Source organism: Mastigoproctus giganteus, chromosome 3 (genome assembly GCF_048544385.1).
Source record: "Mastigoproctus giganteus isolate SK-2022 chromosome 3, ASM4854438v1, whole genome shotgun sequence".
NCBI classification, from domain to species: domain Eukaryota; kingdom Metazoa; phylum Arthropoda; class Arachnida; order Uropygi; family Thelyphonidae; genus Mastigoproctus; species Mastigoproctus giganteus.
Genome location: NC_143577.1, coordinates 78,479,393 through 78,502,925, shown reverse-complemented (window position 1 = coordinate 78,502,925; position 23,533 = coordinate 78,479,393). Strand labels below are relative to the sequence as shown.

Here is a 23,533-nt window from a genome sequence, read left to right as displayed (position 1 = left end):
CAGTTACTTCTTTTCTTTCTAAAGTAATGGAGAAATAAATTAACCACCAGCTCTTAAACTACCTAGAAACTTCCGTCTGATCAATGATCACCAGTATGGATTCCTTCAGTGCCGATCCACTTCTGGCTTATGTTACCCATTTATGGACTAATTCAATGGTAAACTTTGGTGAAACATAAACAGTTGCCCTTGACATCTCAAAGGCTTTCGATTGTGTTTGGCATAAAGGTCTTCTAAACAAGCTTCCATCTTATGGTTTGCCAACTGTTTTTTTTTTTTTTGGTTATCCAGTTTTCTCTCTGATTGCTCACCGAAGGTGATGCTAGATGGCTCTCTGCCTTCTAACTTCTCCACTAATGCCGGTGTTCCCCCAAGGTTCAGTTCTTCTCCCCACTCTTTTCCTCTTGTATATTAATGACCTTCTTTCATTGACTTAAAATCCTATCCATAGTTTTGCCGATGATAGCACATTGCATTCCAGTTTCCATTTTGAGAAACCTTTTCCAGCTCAATCAGCTTCAACTTCTTGAAAATCTGCTACCATATCCTTGAATGCCGATCTCCAGGTAATTCTCCAGAACTCAGTCTTGTTTTGTATCTGCTCCTATGCTTATCTTTGGTGAAACTCCGATTTCTTGACAAAAATGATATATCTCTTTTAGGGATTACCCTGACTTCTAATCTCTCTTGGCACAAGCACGTTACAAATTCTTCTGCATCTAAAAAACTTGGTTTTCTCTTTCACTCTTGGTGTTACTTTTCTTCCAAACAGCTGCTCATTCTTTACAAATCGCAAATCCACCGTACCATGGAATATTATTCCCACATCTGGGCTGGTGTCCCCAAAACCTCTCTCAGGCTTCTTTGATTCTGTTCAGAAGAGGGCAGTTAGGTTAATTAATGATTCATCTCTTCTACAGATATTTCCATGGGCTCTGTTCTTCTGAATTGGGTTCTATAATTCCCGCTCTCTCTTTCAGAACAGCCCGAACACATTCCGTCACCAGTCAACATCCATTTACTGTCCAACTTCAAACTCACAGAACCAACTTTTCATCTTCCTCATTTATTCATTCAACTGCTGTTTTCTTGAACAACCTTCCTTCATATATATTTCCTGAAAATTACAGCTTACAGAGGTTCAAGTCTAATGGTAACAAATATCTTCTCTCGTCTTCTCCAACCCAATCACGGTACTAAGTACTAAATACCTCTCATGTTTGGGATTTTCATTAAAAAAAAAAAAAAAAAAAAAAAAAAAAATCAAAATCAAAAATAACCACCGCAGCTGATAGAGAGGCATGGATAGCACATTATAGCCTAGGTTGCTGTTGCACCAGTAAACCGAAAATCAAATCAAGCCGCTGGTATAGAGCTCCAACTAGACATAGACATTTATTCATACCTTTTATTTACTAATATGCTAATGTTCACACATTTACTTAAATTTTGTACATATATGAAATACACTCATACAAACTACATTCAATTTAATAATAATACTACAGTTATGAAAATGTCTCATATTATGGTACTACAATATTACTTTTATAACATATAATACAATATTATCTCATATTAACATACACAAATATTCATTTATACCCACCTTCCCTCTTGTGCTTACACACTTATAATCAAACACACTCATCACACATTCATACACACATTCTCTCCATCACTTAGTGTATGCTTCACATAATTTATCATCAATCAGGGAACTTATTCTGACAGGTCTTCAGTCATCTTACCTAACTTGTCAAATTGGGGGAGGGGGACTTTCATGGTCAGTATTATCTTTAATTATCTAGTCAGGTTGTCTGTCATGTTTAACTGTTTGTCACAGTCTGAGTGGTCATAAGTTAGTTACTTCTAGTCTGAAAAACGTCTGAGCAAAGTCAGAGAAGGCTATATAGTGAGTTTCATCAGCGATGAGGAGATTCTTATCTCTGTGATTTATTGGTCCAAACTTTGTCATTAATATACATCTGTGGGAATAGTAAGTGAGACAGTGATATAGTACGTGTCCAATCCTCATCAGCTCCACAGGTACATTTAGGGTCCTCAGTGAGTCTCAGCTGACATAGTTTTGCATTTAGGGAACCATGTCCCATAAGCAAGAAGATTACATAGAGATCAGGGACATACTGGGGGGGGGGGGTACTAGGGTTGCCTGAAGAAGGGACCTCCTAGTGACTTCCTTTGGTAGTCTCATCCATTTGATCTGCTATAGTTGGTAGAGCGCCGACCAGGCTAGCCGGGTGGGTAAAGTGCCTGCCTGGTAACCCAAAGGTTGTGGGTTCGAATCTCGCCTCGGGCTTGGATCAAAGTGCTGCAAAAAAACCAGAAAAACCTTGGGAGGTGCATTATGGCCACAGAAGCCGATGCGCCAACAACTACCAAAAAAAAAAAAAAAAAAAGTTGGTAGAGTATCTAAGCTTCTCCTCCTTTCTCTCTTTGTGACACACTCCAAGTTTATGGTTATATCCAGAAAGTCTGTTGTTATTTGTGTTTTGAGTCTATAGTTAAGGCCTCTTCTTATAACTTCTAGGTCAGGAGTGAGTGTACCAACTAGCACCTAAAGTGCAGACATGCTTACAGTATGCAAGCCTTTGTGATTGTTAATAAAATGATTTGTTGTATTTAATCAAGTTTAGCTCTGTTCCTGGCTAGAATAACGAGATTCTTGCACAATAGGTGATTACTGGGAAAAAAGCTGCCTTATAAATAATTGCAAGGGGTTTTCCTTTTAAGTTCCTGATCAGCATGGCTAATCCTTGCAATCATACCAGCATAGGGGCTCACATCTGGTGAGTATGGGCTTGGCATGCTCAGGGTCCTGTGCTGGATATTGCATTCTTCTCTTTCTTGGTGATTCCCTTCTACTTCTCTCTCTCTCTCTCTCTCTCTCTCTCTCTCTCTCTCTCTCGGTGCAGCAGAATCCTCGGGTTTCCTTCCACCATATGGCTAATAATAATAGTTTCACAGTTTTCTAGCAGTATACATAAGATGGTGGTGAAAGGTTAGTTTCTGGTCAAACATTCCTAGGTATTTTAATTCTGATACTAAGGCTACTGTTTTCCCTGAGATTTTGATTTGTGGGCATCTATTTAGTTTACCTTTGAGCAGTATTGATTTGGTTTTAGTGTTAGATATTTCTGGTTTATGGGTGTTTGCCCATTCCTATAGGGTGTTTAATCAGAGTCTGCATGTTGCTCTAGAACAGAACAAGATCATCAGCTAAGGCAACCTTGTCAACTAGGCCAGTATCTATCCCCAGAAACTTACCCAACACCAGGTTCCAGAGGCAGAGACTCAGAATTGAACCCTGGGGGGCCATATTTGTGTCACACTTCTGGTAATATATTGATATCTTGTCTTAACTGAAATTCACCTGAATTGAATATCACTGAGGTATTCCAGCATGGCCAAAGCTGCAAAGTATGCTGGGCCACCATAATGCTTCAAATGCACCAACAAAATCAATGCATATGGCAAGCAGGTAGGTAGGTTTCTTGGATTAAAGCCAAACTGCTTATCAGATTCTCCATTATATAGGCAAGAGGTCATTATAAATACAATATTATATCCACTATAATTAATATTACCATATTCTGCAATTGTTTTGGTAGTATATAATAAAAATGAATGAAAAAAATTTTTAAAAAAGAAAAGAAAAGAAAAATATCAAAATCTGAAATTATCTACCAATTAGATAGCTGCCAACTTTCTGGACTTACAATGGAGAATCCATTTTTTTCTTGAATGGCTTATTTATGCTGACATCTAACAGCTGTAACTGGGAAGTTAAGCCACCCAGAATTACTGTCAATTCTGTGTTCATTTCGGCCAGTTATTTGATGTTTTTCAGTCCTATGTGCTCTAAACCGATCCCATAATAGTAGTGCATTTTTATGTAGTAGGACGATTGGACCAAGGCGCCTCCATAGCCAGGTGGGCAGGAGCAGCAATGCATAGCACACGCTTCTTGATTAGACCGGGGTTCGAGCCCATGACCACCAAATACGGAGGTTGCGGAAAGGTCAGGGAATGACCACTGCATATCCCCGGAGCAATATGGCCTTAGTTGCTAATGCTCCTAAAAACCAAATAACAAACAAACGAGTGGACCAAACTTTTACAACCCAGTCTTTGATACATTCTTCATCCGTCCATCCCTTCAGTTGTACCAGTACATGAATTCCATTTGGCAGTTTATCTTTTATGGGAATCTAATATTTTCTGTTTGTACTCAGCAAGCATTCTCTGGGCTATTCTAGTTCTCGTGCATACACTTAACTTGTTTCTTTTCATGAAGCAATAATACCAGGATTCAGTTCCTTTAAATTCGTGTATCCCATTATTAGCTGCTCATTTCCATGCTTCTACTATTATCATTTTAGTACTCACTGCAATACCCACATCTCTTAAGTTCCATTATCCAACTACACAAGTTTTCTTCCAAATTTGGCCATTTAGGTGGAATTTTATGAAGGTTGTGCTTTGTTATATCAGCTTCTTGTAATAAAACTTCCTGCTTCCTCCATTTACGAATCATCTTCTCAGTAGGCCGTGGTCCGAAATTTCATTCTGCTGCTCTGTTCCCATGTTCTTTGGCATATTGTAGTACTTTTAGCTTAAATCCAATAGTATAATTTTGCCTTCTTGATGTGCCTGCCATTGATTAGGGCTTAAATGTATAACTGGAATGCACTTTTTACTCCAACAACAGCCTGGTAGTTACTGAAAAGTGTATTAACGTATAGTTAACTATCTGTTAACTACTCTATGTTTACTTTCGGTTTTGTGCATGGGCTTGTATTGCCACTTTCGGCTTATAAGATGCACAGTGATTTTTTAAGGTATTTATAAGGAAAAAAAGTGCATCCTATAAGCCGACAAATGTGATAATTTACATTAATTATCTAGTAAGCTATTAAAAGAAACTTTATAATACAGATTTATAATACCATGGGCTGTATTGCCACTTTCGGCTTATAAGATGCATGGTGATTTTTTTAAGGTATTTATAGGGGAAAAAAGTGCATCCTATAAGCCGACAAATGTGATAATTTACATTAATTATTTAGTAAGCTGTTAAAAGAAACTTTATTATACAGATTTTCATTTCCAGTGCAATGCATATGATTACAGCCCAGGGACAATGTCCCCTCTCAATTTAAAAAGCAATAAAGATTAACAAGAGAACTTAGTTTATTAAGAATTACTAATGTAATTGAAGATTTAATTTCTTTGAAAATAAATTAGCAACATTTTCAATTTCAATTAATGCATTTTCAACTCCCAACTGGCATTGCAGATAGTCTAAAAACACAAACCAAAACACCATGCTCCATTGCCAGTACATTAGAAAAGGCCCTTCCTTGTCGATCACTGTTTACAGAAGACGAACGAGAAACAAGTGCAGAGAACAATAGGTGTTGACTATCAAAGGAAACTAGTACAGTAAAATTAACTGTGTTTTTAAAATAAAAACAAGTTATTGCAAGTTTATGTTGTACCAAAGTTATTTGTGTGCCGATATGATCCAATGAAGTGTTAGAACTTCCAAATATTTAGTACACTTAAAGCAGAATTTGTATGACTTTGCAAATAAATTTGGTAAATTTCAGATTTAGTTCGGCAGCCAGTTACTGTCTGTTGTGAATTCTTGTGACCAATGTATACTTCCTTACAGCAGCAGAAAGGCTGCTAACACCAAAAAGAATTCATAAAATATAACGGGTTATCTGAAATAATTCTTGGCATTTTATTAATTTCTCATAAGTTGCCATGTGTCAGAGAATATTCGACCAGGTGAAAAAACAATTCAGATCTCTTTCTGGTGCAGTTTTGGAAATGTGCTTGACTGTCTTCTGAACAACTGTTGTTATAAAAAATCTTTTTTTATAACAACAGTTGTTCTAGCTTAGGTTGTTCTAGTTGTTCTAGATTAGGTTATAAAAAACCTTTTTTTATAACAGCAGTTTACAAAAGACCTGTTTTTTTTTCTGCCCTGCCCACAAATACCTAATCTCCAGCTTTTCAAACATTGGCAGCTATGCTATTAGCCAATAAGAAACTGCAACTTTTTATAACTAAGTCTAGCTTTTTATTGAGTAAAAATTGTCTAGAATTAACATGTAATAAAGTCATATGTAAAAAGTATTGAAATCAAGACATTTTTATTTTTAGTGACGTGGGAACTCTTGTTGGTAGCCAATATATTTATAATGATTATATTCAAACACTACAAACTGAAAGACCTTGCTGTCCGTTATGCACTCGAAAATTCCAAGATGAAAAAGAAGGCGATAATCTGATTCAACAGGTATATTAATTAATTGGCATACCTTATTAGATTTATTTTCAAAATTGTAGGTCTTCTATATAAAACTCCTTCAATTGAATTTATTATTCGACTTACTTTGCATTTAAAAAAAAAAAAAAAAACTTATTTCTAGATCTCTGTATACATTTATTTTTCTAAATCTTTGTTTTTTATCAGTAAAATGTATTATCATTAAATCAATAAAAGTTTTCTATATCATGTTTAAAGAAAATTACAGGATTATTTTTACTTTAGAGGTGCAGTTATTCTGCGAAAGGTAAACATTCTGAAGTCAAAAAGTACCCCCCCCCCACATAAGTAGTGGATTAATATGGCTGTAGTTTGGTTTTAATATTTTTGGAAAGACTTTTGGTAGCTGTCAAAATAATCCTTTCAGAACTGGTGTTCTTCACCAGCTCTCCTAATGTTAGTAATGAACAGCTGCAACCTATGAGTGATTATCGGTAAGGGTATCCAATCCATGTGTTACAAGTTTTGCAGCTCCTCTGAATGAGAAGTTTTTTAGCCATATTTAGCCGCTTTATTCACTAATTGTTATATTAAATTATTTTCTATAAGTAGCTTATAGACATAGTCAAGATCTTTGGTTTATTCTGAATTGAGACAGCGAGATTTTGGAAGTTAATTAATATTTAAGTGTCCGTAGATTTACATTTCGTAACTTGCCCCCATTGTTATACGATACAACGTTATATCCCTAACTAGATAACATTGGCTTAGTATAGTATAGTATATTATATAATATTGTAAATTAATCAGTAAAATCTATTAATCTTGTTAAACTTAACTACATTGTCAAAAAAAATTGTACTTTTTAGTTAAATACATATAACGACTTAGATTTTACAAATGTAACATAATTAATTAATACTTAACTTGATACGGAAATTATATAAATGGAACTCATAGATAATACTAGATACTGAATCACAGCCTTTCAAAATGCACTGCTTGCTTGATGTTTGTGGAGCAATCAGGTACAGGACATGATATTGCCATGGGGGATGTCTGTGTGTGTGTGCGATGTAAGGAGTGTAAGGAAATCAGGCGACAACTCAGCATTGTTATGGGCCTATATGAGAGCTTGAAGGACAGGGTGGATGCCCTCGAAGGATCTAAATTGAGGAGCCCATCAAGCTCTCAGCTGCCCACATCAATGCCAGAGCTTGCGCTTGATCATCACGCAACACAGTGGCAACCCCCAGGGCAGAATGCGCTGGTCCCACAGGAACTAGTAGTTGTTGGTGACTCTATTGTCAGGGAAACGGGGAACATGGTATGTAAAAAGGATAGGTGGAACAGGACCAGGATATGTCTGCCAGGGGCAAAGGTTGATGACGTTGTAGAGCGGATATAATCTTTTAAGGGCACAAAAGGTGACTTTGATGTACACATTGGCATTAATGATATTGAGTAGGAGACTGGTGGAATTACTTAACAATTACAGGTTACTGTTGAAAAAAACCTGTGAATTAGGGTTGAATTTGAAAGTGTCTGCAATTCTGCCCAGACACGATAGGAGGAAGTAGATGATGAGAGCCTCGTCGATCAATTTGGCCCTGGAAAGATTGTGCAAGGCTCAAGAGGTAGACTTTTTTTCAGCCTGGGCTGTACTTGTTAATAGGAGATACTGCTTCTACAGGGATGGGATACATTTAAATAGAAAGGGGCTCACGTCTGGTGAGTATGGGCTTGGCACACCCAGAGTCCTGAGCTGGATAATATTATTCTTTCCTTTCTTGGTGATTCCCCCCCCCCCTCTCTCTCTCTGTTTTTTTTGGCCGGTGCAGCATAAGCCTCAGGCTTCCTTGCACCATATGGCTAATAATAATTTGCTGATGCTATCAAGGCAGTATTAGGTGGGTCAAAGAACTGCTAGCTTGGTGGGGGGGGATATTCACCACTTTCACTGCTTCTATTGGAATGAGCAGCAGCCTGGAAAACAAGATGCAAGGTATTTCAGAGACTGCTCGGAGTCATTGCAGTACAAGTAAATACATGGGTTGTGTTAGGGTAGCTAAGAATAGGAACAGGTGCATGTTGTTGTTATTTTGTTTTTAGGAACATTAGCAACTAAGGCCATATTGCTCCGGGAATATGCAGTGGTCATGCCCTGACCTTTCCGCATCCTCCGTATTTGGTGGTGACAGTTCGAATACCGGTCTAATCAAGAAGCATGTGCTAAGCATTGCTACTCCTTCCCACCTCGCTATGGAGGTGCCAACAGGTGCATCTACACTTGTGTGTACACCAATGCTAGGAGTTTGGTAAATAAATTCGATGAATTTGAGGTATTGCTCAAAATATCAAAGGCAGATATCGTTGGGATATCAGAGACATGGTGTCACACAGATATAAGGAATGCAGAATTGGAATAGGGGGAGTACAATGTGTACAGAAAGGATAGACAGGATAGGAATGGAGGGGGGGTTATGCTATTAGTTAAGAAACACAAAATCCAAGGAAGTGAAGCCAGTCGACATTGCTGGATAGTGCAGTGTCGAGTCAGTTTGGTGTGACATTAGCATTGGGAGATCAAAATTGAGAGTAGGAGTTGAGCTATAGGCCTAATGACTCTGATGAGTATAATAAGCAGCTGTATAGGGAAATAGAGTGGGCCATTAAACCAGAGAGTCTTATAATGGGGGATTTTAATTTCCCAGATATTAACTGGAATTTGTGGGTTGGTCACTCACACACTAGAAAGGCTTTTGTGGATTTATTGGATAATTGTTTTCCACACAGCATGTTTGGGAGGCAACTAGAGGGAGTAATACTCTTGATCTGATTATCAGTAGTGATTCTTCATGCATTAAGAATCTGCAGATAAAGGAACCACTGGGTGGCAGTGATCACAGTATGGTGAAGTGGGAGTTACTCAAAGAGGTAACTACCATCAGGGGTAAAGGGAAGGATTTTTGCTTTTGTAAAGGCGATGACAGTATTTAAATTCTATATAGTGGGACCAACTGATGATGTTACCAACAGCAAATTCAAAATGGGAAGCATTCAAAGAAGTTATCTTGGAAGCTACTAGGCTTTACATACCAACTAAGAAATATTGTTTAAGGTTTAGGCCTAAATGGATGTCAGATGAACTAATGAGACATATGGCAGAGAAGAAAAATGTATGGGATACATATAAATTAATGGGCGACATGGAAGCCAATGAAAGATATAAGCTGGTCTGTGACCAAGTCACAAAGGAGATTAGGAGGCAAAGGCAGATTATGAGAAATCCTTGACAAAGGATGCAAAGAAAAACAGAAAATAGTTTTTTATCTATGTAAACTCTAGAAGGAAAGGGATGAATCAGATTGGTCCACTGGATGTTGATGGTTCAACTGTTGATGATCCTGCTCAGGTGGTTAGCAAACTAAACAAGTATTTTGCATCTACATTCACACATTAGGAGTTATTCAGGAAGGGGAATGCCAGAGGTGAAGTAAATTCTGGCAGTGAGCTAGATGATTTTGTAATAACTGAGAGGAAAGTGGAGGAGAAATTGTTGAGGATAAACATAAAAAAGGCACCCGGGGTGGATGGGATCTATCCAATTATATTAAAGGAGGCAGCAAAGGAAGTAAGCAAACCCTTAGCCATAATTATGAGAGCTTCCTTGGACTCTGGGGAGGTACCCACGGACTGGAGATATGCAAATGTGACCCCAATTCACAAAGGAGGATCAAAGGCTGACACAAGTAATTATAGACCTGTGAGTTTAACTTCTGTTACAGGAAAATTAATGGAGGCACTGGTTAAAGAAGCACTGCAGGATCATCTAGACAAGTCTTCAGTTATAGCTCGGACACAGCATGGTTTTGTTAAGGGCAGGTCTTGTCTGACCAATTATTTGGTTTTTAGGACCATTAGCAACTAAGGCCATATTGCTCCGGGATATGCGGTGGTCATTCCCTGACCTTTCCACATCCTCCGTAATTGGTGGTGACAGACTTGAACCCCGGTCTAATCAAGACGTGTGTGCTATGCACTGCTGCTCCTTCCCACCTGGCTATGGAGGCGCTCTGTATTTATAAATGATATAGATGATGGTATATCAAGCTTAAGTCCAAGTTTGCAGACAATACAAAGGTTGACATGGTTGTTAAAGACACTACTGACAGTATGCTGCTGCAACAGAATCTGGAAATGTTGAGCAGATGGGCTGAGAGGTGGCAAATGAAGTTTAACATTGACAAATGTAAACTACTACATATGGGAAACAGTAACCGCAGAGTAAAGTATTAACTCTGCGGCACTAGACTGACAGTGGTAGAGACTGAAAAAGACCTTGGAGTAATTGTGCAGGCAGATATGAATTTTTTTGAGCAGTGCAGATGGGCTGCAGGAGTAGCTCACGGTGTCTTGTCAATGATATACAGGAATTTTTCTAGCAGGCATAAGGTGGTGATTATTCCCTTATATAAGGCAATGGTTAGGCCACATCTTGAGTACTGTATACAGGTCTGGAGGCCTCATTTCAAGAAGGATGTAGAGCTGCTGGAATGAGTACAGAGAAGGGCAACAAGATTAATGAATGGAACAAAGGGGTGCTCTTACAAAGAAAGGCTTAAGTTTTGCAAATTACAGTGTCTGGAGACTAGCCACCGGCGAGGTGATCTGATAGCGGTGTATGAAGCCTTGAATGGTTTGAGCATGCTGAATGCTGATGGACTTCTTCCTCTTGCTCAGAATAATCACCTGAGAGGGCATAAATTCAAATTGAGGAAAGACAGATGTAGGACACATCATGCGCGCAAATTTGCCTTTAGCCAGTGGGTAGTTGGTTGGTGGAAAAGACTTCCATCCCTTGTTGTGGAAGTTGATAGCCTAAATAAATTTAAGGCTCAGCTGGACAGGCATTTCAAATGAACAGAGGGGTGAAATAGGAGTGGTGTTTTTTTTTTTTTTTTTCTCTTGGCTGCATAAGCTTGCTTTCTTGCATCATATGCCTTGGCTAATGCTAATTATTGTAAATGTTTTCATTTTTGACATACTGTATGTCTGTTTATACATGACAAATTATTCAACTATTAAAATCAAATTCAAATCAACTATTCATTCATATTCAGATCATATTCAGATCAATTCTAGATTTTCAAAATGCATCATGATGCAGAATGGGCATTTTGATGGTTTTAATTTTTATTTCTTAATTCCATTTTAATATTTTTAATTTATTTTTATTTCTTAATTCCATGAAAATGAACATTATTTGAATACCAATTTTAGTTCACACTTCATGTGTCCATTAGTAGTATGTAGTTTTAGGATCCTGCTATCTAAAAGGATACCTAATAATAATAACTAGTGGGCTTCATCTCCTGCTCACCAACCACCTCTCATGCTTTTCTACTTAAAAGACACACCTGTCGAAATGCACTGATTGATATCTAATCAGGAAATTACCTGTTTTATTATTTACCTGTGCATTTGTAGTGACATAATTGCCCCGCTCCCTCTTCAACCAATAGCTACCCCACCCCACCACGTGGCATTCTCAAGGTTGAATAAATATCACTATTTATTTACCTGCGTTTACATAAGTCACTTAGGAAAAGGCCTTTTGCTTTGGGTTCTATAATGCATGAGGAATATTGTTGCATCTGAACGAGCAGGATAAAATATTTAATTAAAATATTTACAAACTATACAAATATTTAAAATATTTGCAAAATGCTAAACTATTTACAAATATACAAACTATGTTGGGACGATGGGTTCCTTCATTAGCTGACATTAATATACAAAAGACGTTACAATGGAACATCAAATGATGCCAAGCATACTCTTGTTTTAGACAGCGAAGCATGTGCACGAGATTGAATAATGTAATGAAAGCAGTTATCTTGCAATGTGACGAACGTTGGCATGCGTCTCTTCATTGTTAACAGCAAGTGTTTGATTCTTCCCAGTAATACATTTTTGTTCCTTCCATGTTCACTGGGGTTCGATCCCGTGACCACCAAATACAGAGGATGCGGAAAGGTCAGGGAATGACCACCGCATATCCCTGGAGCAATATGGCCTTAGTTGCTAATGCTCCTAAAAACCAAATAACAAACAAACCATGTTCACCAACCGTGTGTGTGTGTGTGTGTGTGTGTGTTAAGGGGGTTTAAGGGCACATAAGCTGCCAGGGCTATAGTGCACTTACCAACCTCATGCACATGTTTCACTGTCTAATACATGACCATGACCGGCATTATTTGATGTTCCATTGTAATGTTTTTTGTACATTAATGTCAGCTGATGTAGGGCCCATCGTCCCAATAGTTTGTATATTTGTAAATAGTTTAGTATTTTGCAAATATTTTAGTTTTTTTAAATATTTGTATTGTTTTGTATTGTATAATGTTATTATTTGTATTTTTTTTTTTTTTTTTTTATGTAAACCCCAAACACAAGAGATATTAGAACCTATAGTACTTAGTACCATGCTTGGGTTGGAGGTTCAGAAGATGAAAGAAGATATTTGTTGATATTGGACTTGAACTTTTGTAGACTGTAATTTTCAGGAAATAGATATGAAGGAAGGCTGTTCCAGAAAATGGCAGTTGAATGAATAAACGAGGAAGATGAAAAGTTGGTTCTGTGAGTTTGAAGTTGGGCAGTAAATGGATGTTGGCTGGTGGTGGCACATGTTCGGATTGTTTTGAAAGAGAGAGTGGAAATTATAACAATAACATTATACTAACATTAATGCACTGATCGAAATCTAAACAGGAAATGACCTATGTAATTATTTACCTGTGCATTTGTAGTGAAGTAATTGCCCCACACTCTTCTCCCATTGGCTCGAATAAATAGATGGGCCAGTAAATCAGAATGTCTTTTAATGGGGGATTTTAACTTCCCAGATATTGACTGGTATTTGAAAGTTGGTCACTCGTCCACTAGCAAAACTTTTGTGGAATTATTGGATGATTGTTTTCTACAGCAGAATGTTTGAGAGGCAACCAGAGGGAGTAATCCTCTTGATCTTATTATCAGCAGTGATTATTCATGCATTAAGAATTTACAGATACAGGAACCACTAGGTGGCAGTGATCACACTACCACCTAGTGGTTCCTGTATCTGTAATGTGGGATTTACTTAAAGATGTAACTGCCATCAGGGGTAAAGGGAAGGGTATTTATGTTTGTAAAGGTGAGTACAGTGGTCTCAGACAGTTCTTAAATTCTGTACAATCGGACCAACTGATGATGTTACCAACAGCAAATTCTAAATGGGAAGAATTCAAGGAATTAATCTTAAAGCTAGTAGGCTTTTCATACCAATTAAGAAATGGTGTTCAAGGTTTAGGCCTAAATGGATGTCAGATGAACTAATGAGACTCCGGGCAGAGAAGAAAGATGTATTGGGTGCATATAAATTATTATGCAACACAGAAGCCTGTGGTATATATAAGCTAATCTGTAATCAAGTCCCAAGGGAGGTTAGACAAGCAAAGGCAGATTACGAGAAATCTTTGGCAAAGGGTGCAAAGGAAAACAGCAAAGACTTATTTACTTATCATCTCTAGAAGGAAGAGGATGAATCAGATTGTTCTTTGGTCAGGGGATGAATCAGATTGATCTTTGGATATGTTACGATTTGTCCAAACACAAATCATTGCATTTTTTTCATTAGTTATGGCATGGTCTGCCATCATGAAAAGCAGTCGTGAACATTTCCAGTTCTCAGTCAATTAATCTTAGTGATCTTTGTGTTACCAAATACCTTCCTGTGTGTAGCTGATTAAATTTCTCCACACAGATCTGTGAAATCCTGAACCTCTCTAAACTCTTATTTTCAGTATTAGTTTTTCTTCCAGCCTCTCAAAATTAAAACTGCAGCAAGGAAAACACAATTAGAAACAGTCTATTATTTTCTATCTATTACTTTGCCATCCCAAAAATTGCATACCCATAATTTTTTTGGATGGACACACTGTATATATTTATATTGTGATTTTGGCACAGTTGCACATTGATAAGAACCTAGGATGTGTGTTACCTTCCTTGTGATCAAAAGCTGACTAACCTCGATTTTCATGAAGAAAATGATACATTGTTATTACTAAGACCATTAATATTTTTTGTTAATTTTATTAATCCTGTTCACTGTTATTGCATTGAGAGTTTAACTTACAGTGCTTTCCAAGGTAATTAAAAATTGTTCAAAGAATCTGAGAAATCTCTGAATGAAGTCAGAATGTGACTTCAGAATGGGATTTACAGACAAATGTAATTAAATGGACTTATTGAGAAAGATATACATTAAGATATAACTACAGTTAAAAAACACTGTTGCTTCTTGTTATTTACTCATTTATAATGAGCAATACATTCTAGCACCTATACCAATCTCTTGATCACATGCAAATTTCTCTTAGTGTTCAGAGAGAGTGGGCAAGTAAGAAAAGGGAGATGATGTCATAAAATTTTGTAATTGATCAATAAGAGAGACTGAGAAAACCTATCCTATCCTTTAAAGATCAATTCCCCCTCTTATCAATGTATATGGGTTTTATAGCCAAAGTTAAAAAAAAAAAAAAAGAGGAAAGGAGAAATAAAATGACAAAAAAAGAATGAATTAAAAAAAACAACACATTTTTGTATAATAAATTTATTTTCCAAAAAGTTCATCCATAATGCATTTATGTACTGTTCCATATTTCTATTTATTCCCTTGTCTGTAAATTTTGTTATGCACACAGCTTCTTTAATTTTTATTTTAGTAAAATTCCTCCCCCCCCCCCATAATTTCAAAATTGCTTGCATTGAAAGCATGTTTCACAATATGAAGAAAATATCAAAGAAACAGCGTTATTTAACTCTAGTTATATCTTAATGGAATTAACTGCAAACATAATGATTCATTTAAAGTCATGATTAGAGAAAGATATAAGTCGTTTTTGTGATAATTTTTTGAAAGTTGTAAAGTGCTGTTGTTAATATACTGACAACTTCTCTTATTTATGGTTGTATATGAAATATCAGATAAAAGATACAATAATAATAATTTTGTTCCAGAAAAGGACTTCTCTTACATAAAATTATTGATGTTTGAATTACAAGATTTGTCGTATTTCTCTCAGAGAAGGGAGGAAGCCATAGACTCACTTAGTAGTGCAACCAGGAATTTGTAGTGAGAAGGAAGTGTAAAGGAAAGTGATCATATAAACAATATTTTGTTTCCTTTTTCATTTTAAAGGGCATCCTTGCTTCCCATCACACTCCAGTTGCACCACTGCATTCAGTCAACTTATGTTGCACTGCTGTCACACACAAACTATATTAAGAAAATTACACATTACAGAAGGTATTCGTTAATGTTACTGGTAATATCATTCAAGTTCACATATTGTAGATATTCTGGATATTTCATCACTGAATATTTCATTAGTCAGTGACAAAAAAAAATTACAAAATGTAAAATTTTTTTTGCTTTTATGCAATTCTAAGAGAATTAAATTTCATATTTAATCACAAAACAGCATTTTTAATAAACACTTCTTATACATTATTTAATGTTGATGATCCTTGTGATAATTATGGAACATAATCATCACAAAGATTGATGATGAGGGCAATGAATTTTTTTTTTTTTTACAGTTAAAAAGAAAACTTGAAGCAATTCCAGAGAAGGTGAAGAGCAAAGATCAAAACATTTCTGATTGTCAGAAGAAATTGAATTGTATGCTAGAGCTGAAACCTGTAAAACAAAGAGTAAGTTATTTAGGAACAAATAATCAAATTTGTCTTCTTAGTAGATTAAAATTTTATATTAGCATTAGTAGAGACATATGATGCAAGAAAACAAGCTTATGTCGCATCAGCCAAAAAAAAAAAAAAAACACACACACCTTTCCATTCACTCCAAATAAATGCTTGTCTAGTTCTTCCTTGAACTTTTTTAAGTTTTTGACCTCCACTACATCAGGTGGAAGTTTGTTCCAACTATCAACCGCCTGCCAGCTAAAGGGCAAACTTCTGCACATCTATTCTACAATTGTCTTTTCTCAATTTGAATTTATGTCCCTTCAAGTGAGTAATCTAAGCAAGAGGAAGAATCCCACCAGCATTGAGCTTGCTCAAACCATTCAAGGCCTTATACACCTCAATTAGATCACTCTCAGGTGCTGTTCTCCAGATGCTACAATTTGCAGCATTTAAGTCTTTCTTGGTAACAGCAACCCTTTGTTCCACTCACAAATCTAGTTGCCCTTCTCTGTACTTGTTCCAGCATCTCTACATCCTTCCTAAAATGATGCCTCCAGACCTGCATGCAGTACTCAAGGTGTGGCCTTATCCCTGCTAGCAAAATTTCTGTATATAATTGACAAGACACCATGAGCTACTCTTGCAGCCTGTCTGCACTGCTCAGAAAACTTCATATCTGACTGCAGAATTACCTCCAGGTCCTTTTCATTGTCTACAACCGTGGGTGTAATACCACACATTTGGTACGTTATTCTGGAGTTACTACCAACGTGCAGTACTTTGACAAATGCAATGTTAAACTTCAGTGGCCACCTCTCAGCCCATCTGCTCAACTTTTCGAGATCCTGTTGCAGTAGTGTACTATCATTACTGTCATTAACAACCCTGCCAACCTTCATATCATCTGCAAACTTACACATTAACCCTGTTATACCTACATCAATATCATTGATAAATACAGAAAACAACAATGGGCCCAACACCGAACTCTGGGAGACTCCAATAATAACATTAGTCCACGAAGAGCAGTGTCCATTGATTACCACTCTCTGTATTCTCCCTCTCAACCTTTTATCCATTGTAGCAACTTGCCCTTAATGCCATACTGCTCCAATTTGTATAGTAGTCTTCCATGTGCAACAGTATCAAAAGCTTTCCTAAAATCGAAGTACAGCGACTCCCTTGCTAACGTAATACTCAACTTACGGAAATTCGACTTTACATAAGTTTTTGCCGGCCGGTGCAAACTTAAAAAAATCGTGGAAATTTATTTTGCATCCCATAGGAATAAATGGAGGTATCGTGAGAATATCATAATGTTAACCCAATAACACACTTTTTTTTTTTTTTTTTTTTTTTTTGGTAATTCGTTCTAAAACCTTGGAAGCTAAAATTTTCACTATGTAACTAAGCTATTTATGTCTCTAAAAGTCTTTTTTATAATGGAAATTGCACTACCCTTTCATTGTGTTGTCATATGTTCCATTATAAGAATCAATTTTGAGCACTTTGTGATATTTTTTTTAAAACACATTTCTGGAGGTCACTGCCATAAAACAATTTGCATTTTCCGGTTTATTGGGCTTTTCTGTTACTCTTCTCTTCATTCCTATTTACTTATTACAATGGTGGAGGGAAAGGGACCAACGGAAAGTGCAAGTGCTGTCAGTGCTAGGAAGCTAGGAAACAAAACAAAATTAATTTATAAATGAAAATGATTAATTAAGAATTACAAACAGGACAAAGTTTGTCATCTATTGCATGGAATTAGGTCTCGCTGCTTCAACAGCGAATACTATTTTAAGGAACAGTGCACGTATAAAAGAACATGTTAAAGGATCAAATGCATTTAAGATCAGCAGTGATCACAAAACAGCATTCAATTGCTACATCGAAGATGGAAAAGCTATTAATAATATGGATGGAAAATCAAATTTAGAAGGAATGCCCCTGAGTCTAATAAACCATTCAAGCAAAGGCAAGAAGTACTTATTAAGGATAGGTACGGAGAACCCTAAGCCAAGTTTGTGGCAAGCAACGGGTGATTTAATAGGTTCAAGCATCGCACTGGTTTCCAAAACATTAAAGTATGTGGTGAAGTCACCAGTGCAGATTCTGCAGCTGCAGACAAATTTTGTGATTTGTTGGAAAAAAACCCTTCTAAATCTTCTCAGCCCTCAACTTCCATAGCGGCGGCATTCTTCTCAGCTGGAGGGTTAATTCTGGCAATGATTCTCGAAAGGTAAAACTTGTTGATGTTATGCCTGCCTCATCTCTCTTTTTTTAATTTTATAATTTTGAAATATTTGTAATTTTGTACACTTTTATAATTTTTCCTGCACATGAGATAAAAATTTGAATAAATAATTCTATTTACATATTCGTCGAACGTTTCTTTTTTGCGTTAAACAAATTGAACCAAATTTGCATCAATCAAATTTGCAAGTGCTGCATAAGCATTTAGGGAAATTCCGATTTTAGAGTTCCACAGAATGCAACCCTTACATAAGTTGGGAAGTGGCTGTATATAATATCAAAATTATTTTTTGCATCTAGTTCCTTTGTAACTACATCATAGTAACCCATCAAATTGGTGAGACAAGACTTCCCCTTAACAAACCTATGCTGGGCCTGAATTATTACTGTAGTCTAGTCTAGGTGATTTTGTATTGGTTTTTTAACCAATGACGCTATAATTTTCCCTGGAACAGAAGTTAAACTAACAGGTCTGTAATTACTCATGTCACTCTTTGATCCTCCTTGTGAATTGGAGACACATTTGCACATCCAGGTCCATGGTGACCTCTCCTGAGTCCAAAGAAGCTTTCATAATTATGGCTAAGGGTTTGCTTACCTCCTTTAATATAACTGGATTGATCCCATCCTCCCCAGGTGCCTTTCTTATGTTCGCTTTCAACAATTTCTCCTGCACTTTGCTCTCAGTTATTACAAAATCACTTAGCTCCCTGCAAGAGTTTGATAAGCTTCTAGCCTCCACTTCAATACAGACTTCCTCATGTGTGAATGTAGATGCAGAATACTCATTCAGTTTGTCAGCTACTTCAGCAGGTTCATCAACAATCGAACCAATAATATCAAGTGAATCAGTCTGATTCATCCCCTTCCTTCTAGAGTTTACATAAGTAAAGAAGTCTTTGCTGTTTTTCTTTACATCCTTTGCCAAAGATTTCTCATAATCTGCCTTCTCTTGCCTAGTCTCTGTCACCTGATTATAGACTAGCTTATATCTACCATAGTTTTTTATGTCACCTGATAAATTTATATGCATCCCATGCATTTTTCTTCTCTACCACAAGTCTCGTTAGTTCACCTACCATGCATTTAGGCCTAAACCTTGAATAGTATTTCTTAGTTTGGACAAAAAGCTTAGTAACTTCAAGATTACTTCCTTGAATGCTTCCCATTTAGAATTTTCTGTTGGTAACATCATCAGTTGGTCCCACTATATTGAATTTAAAAATTGCCTGAGATCACTGTAGATTTATGAAAGCAAAAACTCTTCCCTTTAACCCTGATGGTAGTTACTTCTTTGAGTAAATCCCAAATCAGTACACTGTGATCACTGTCACCTAGTGGTTCCTTTATCTGTAGATTCTTATTGCATGAAGAATCACTTCTGATAATTAGATCAAGAGACTACCTCTAGTTGCCTCTCAAATGCTGCTGCTGTAAAAAACAATCATCCAATAAATCAACAAAAGCCTTGCTAGTGTGTGAATAACCAACCCACAAGTTCAGTCAGTTCTCTTTCTTGGTGATTCCTTTCTGCTTCTGACTCTCTCTCACAGAGTATCTTGTGAATTTTTTTTTGGCTGGTGCAGCATAAACCTCAGGCTTTCTTGCACCATATGGCTAATAATAACAATAATATCTGAGGAAAAAAATCCCCCATTATAAGACAATCTGATTTACTGGCCCACTCTATTTCTCTGCACAGTTGTTTATTATACTCATGAGAGTCATTAGGCCTATAACACACACTCCTACTCTCAATTTTGCTTTCCCAGTGCTTATGTCACACCAAACTGTCTCAACATTGCACTGTCCACCCATGTCAGCTGGATGCACTTCCTTTGATTTTGTGTTTCTTAAGCATAACCCCCTCCTCCTCCCTTCCTATCTTGTCTATCCTATCTGCACACATTGTACTCTCCAAATTCCAATTCTTCATTCCTTATATCTGTGTGACACCACGTCTCTGATATCCCAACAATATCTGCCTTTGATGGCTTGGCTAGCACCTCAAATTCATCAAATTTATTTATTAAACTCCTAGCATTAATGTACATGCAAGTCTATATCCCCCTGTTCTTACTCTTAAGTTATCCTAACACATCCTATGTATTTACTTTTTCCATGATAACTCTCAGCAGTCCTGGAAATTTCTAGCACCTTACTTTCCAGACTTCTCATTCCAATAGGAGCAGTGCAAGAATCACTTTCACCTCTGCCTGCAGCTACTGTTAGTGTGTTAATCCCACCCCCCAAGCTAGCAGTTTTCGATAGCATCAGTAAATATTCTTGCACCCTTTCTATTTAAGTGTATCCATCCTTGAAAAAAAAATCTCTCCTGTTATGATAGCATATAGCAAAAAGTGAATCTTTGTTTTTTGTTCACTTTATAAAATCTTTATTGCATTTAAGGAACATTATATAGAGCATAAATGAAGATAGAAATTACAAACGTAATATCTGATTTTATGTAAGATATTGATGGTTCTTAGCAAAAAGAATTTGCTATTATTTTATCTAAATCTTATCTATTTTTTTCTGTATACAAGGGAAAAAAACATAAATACCACTGTTAATAATAGTATGATTTTATCCCTTTTTTTTTTTTTTTTTTTTTTTTAATTCTAACTTAGTGAAAAAATTAATTTAATTTTTACCTCTGAATGAAGTTTTTCTGTAATGAGTTTGATCTTCCATGGAGCACCATCACTGCAAGCTGCCTCATTATTTCCTTTTATTCAAATATGCTATGGCATCAGCTGACAGCTGTTTTCATAGTAATGCCATCTCACTCAGAGAGTTGTTCGGTTGAGGTTTCAAATTAGTGTCAAAGTAATCCAAACCATGATGCATCTTCTCAGTTCTTTGCCTTTATCTAGCGGGTGGTTGATTACTGGAATAAACTTCCATCTGTTATTGTGGAAGTTAGGGTAAATAAATTCAAGAAGAACTGGTCAAACTATTGAAGGGAATGAATAGGTGAAATGGAGGTGTCATTTATTTTTATTTTATTTTATTTTTTTTTTTTTTTGCTGATGCTGTATAAGCTTGCTTTCTTGCATCATTTGCCAATGCTACTGCCAAGTCAGACATATCTTACTGTATGCAGTAAATTAAATCTGCAGTATGGCAGATGCTGTGATAGGAAATGTAAAATGTTAAAATAAAGCAATCAGGAACCTTAAAGCTATATATCATTAATGATAAGATCAATTAATGTTAGCATCTTGAAAGTTGTTTTGACAGAATTGGTAGCAGTACATTAAAATGACTGTCAGGGTGATGATACTGTTTATATATAAAAGAATATTTTGCTTTTTCACATGCACGCTTTTTGCATTCTGCAAGGTGGGGCTAACTGCTCATACTACAACAAAGTAATCGACAGGTCTGTCTGATGAAGGTGGGCTAACTTATTGTGTCATACTACAATAAATTGATTGACATGTTTGTGTCAAAGACACTTTTACAAACTCTTAATTTTTCACAGTGTTTAAATTTTTCTATATATACCAGAATGTTTATAGTGCTTTTAATTTTTAGAATTCTACATGTCGTAAGGCAACAATTCAATTAAAGGCTTCACAATTAAGAAAGGAAAAATACAAAAAAACAAAAGACTACGTGTAGTGGAAATAAGGAAGAAGTGTTTGATTTGTGAACACGTGGTGGTGACAGAGCTGGATCGAAAGCATATATTCCACGGATTCATATGTATTCAAATGAAGGGAAATATAACTTCATTTTTCAACAAACACAGTTTCCTGTGAAATTGGCTTTTAGTATGACAAACAAAAATCGAGGTCAAACATTATCTAAGGTTGGTGTTGACTTAACATCACCATGTTTTTTGCCTGGACAATTGAAGGAAGTTAAAATTCTCTTTGTATTAACAGAAAACGAATCAAAAATGCTGAAGAATGGGATTTGGGGGGGGGGGGGTTTCCCAACTAAAAAAAATTAAAATATAAAAACATATAATTCAGGTTCGTGTGACACAAGGCAGTTCCACTCTAAAATTTATCCTTTATCTAAACCTTCATCTTTCAATAAATGTGCTGAGGCACCCATTCAAGATAAGCATATCACATCTAGCTTCTATCTAAATATCCAGCTTCATTTTCTGCCTACACTACAGATCGCAACAGTTGTAAAACAGTCAAATACAAACTCTATTTTGAACAGGCAAAGAGTAGGAAGTTTGATCCTTGTCCAAATGTTATTGAAACATTCTATTCTCTTGGTAAAACTATTGGCTGCAACTTCTGCCCATCTATACTCCCACCTCTGTTACAACCTAATGGTTCAGTTGTATCCTTAGCTAAAACTAAAGCTGACTTTCTAGCATCCTACTTAGTAAATCACCTCCTACCATACCTACACCCCATTCAATGCCTCTTTTGACAAAAGGATGTTAGAAGAATTCAGAACATCAAGAAAGCTCTAAGTCCTGGTGACATTTCTCTACTTGTTCTCCAAAACTGTGCTCTGAGCTTGCTCCTGTTCTTTTTCACTGCTTTACTATTTTCTTCTGCTTAGAAATTTGCTCATATCCAGCTATTTCCTAAAAAGGGTGACAAATACCTGCCATCCAGTTATCATCGCATTGCTCTTAACAAATCACTCTTACCATCAATCTTTCCAAAGTAATGGAGAAAACAATCAAATACCAACTGTTAAATTATCTTGGCCTTTCATTTGATCAATAATTACCAATATGAATTCTGTCAGTCTTGATCCACTGGTGATGTATTGATTTATTTATCAATCTTTGGACAAATTTGTTGGAAAAGTTTGGTGAAACTCGAGCATTTGCTCTTGACATTTCTAAGCCTTTCAGTTATATTTGGTATAAAAGGCCTAACAAGCTTCCATCTTATGGATTGCTAACTGTTTTCTGCAATTGAATATCCAGTTTTCTCTTTGACTGCTTGCTGCAGGTTATGGTAAATGATTCTCCAACTTTTCCACGAATGCTGATGCTCCCCAAGGTTCAGTTCTTTCTCCTATTCTTTTTTTCTTGTATATTATTAACTTTTTTCCACTTTTAATCTCTTTTGGCATAAGCATATCACAAATTTTGCTTTCTCTGCATCAAAAAAATAATTTTTTTTTGATGCAGAGGTTTTCTTTTTTGCTCTTGGCATTAATTTCCTTCTAAAGAACTACTGACGCTCTACAAATCTGCCCTGTCATGGAATATTGTTCCTATATCTGGAG

The 23,533-nt window shown here is 36.3% G+C and overlaps 1 protein-coding gene across 1 annotated transcript in view; it reads left to right on the top strand.

Moving 5' to 3' along the window:
• The window catches only part of LOC150088099 (DNA repair protein RAD50.L-like), a 553,006-nt gene that overhangs the window by 163,051 nt on the left and 366,422 nt on the right, over nt 1-23,533 (top strand). The window contains exons 7-8 of the mRNA XM_090370570.1: nt 6,196-6,331; nt 15,953-16,066. Of these exons, the coding sequence (XP_090226696.1) occupies nt 6,196-6,331; nt 15,953-16,066 (250 nt within the window). The remainder of the gene's footprint in view (nt 1-6,195; nt 6,332-15,952; nt 16,067-23,533) is intronic.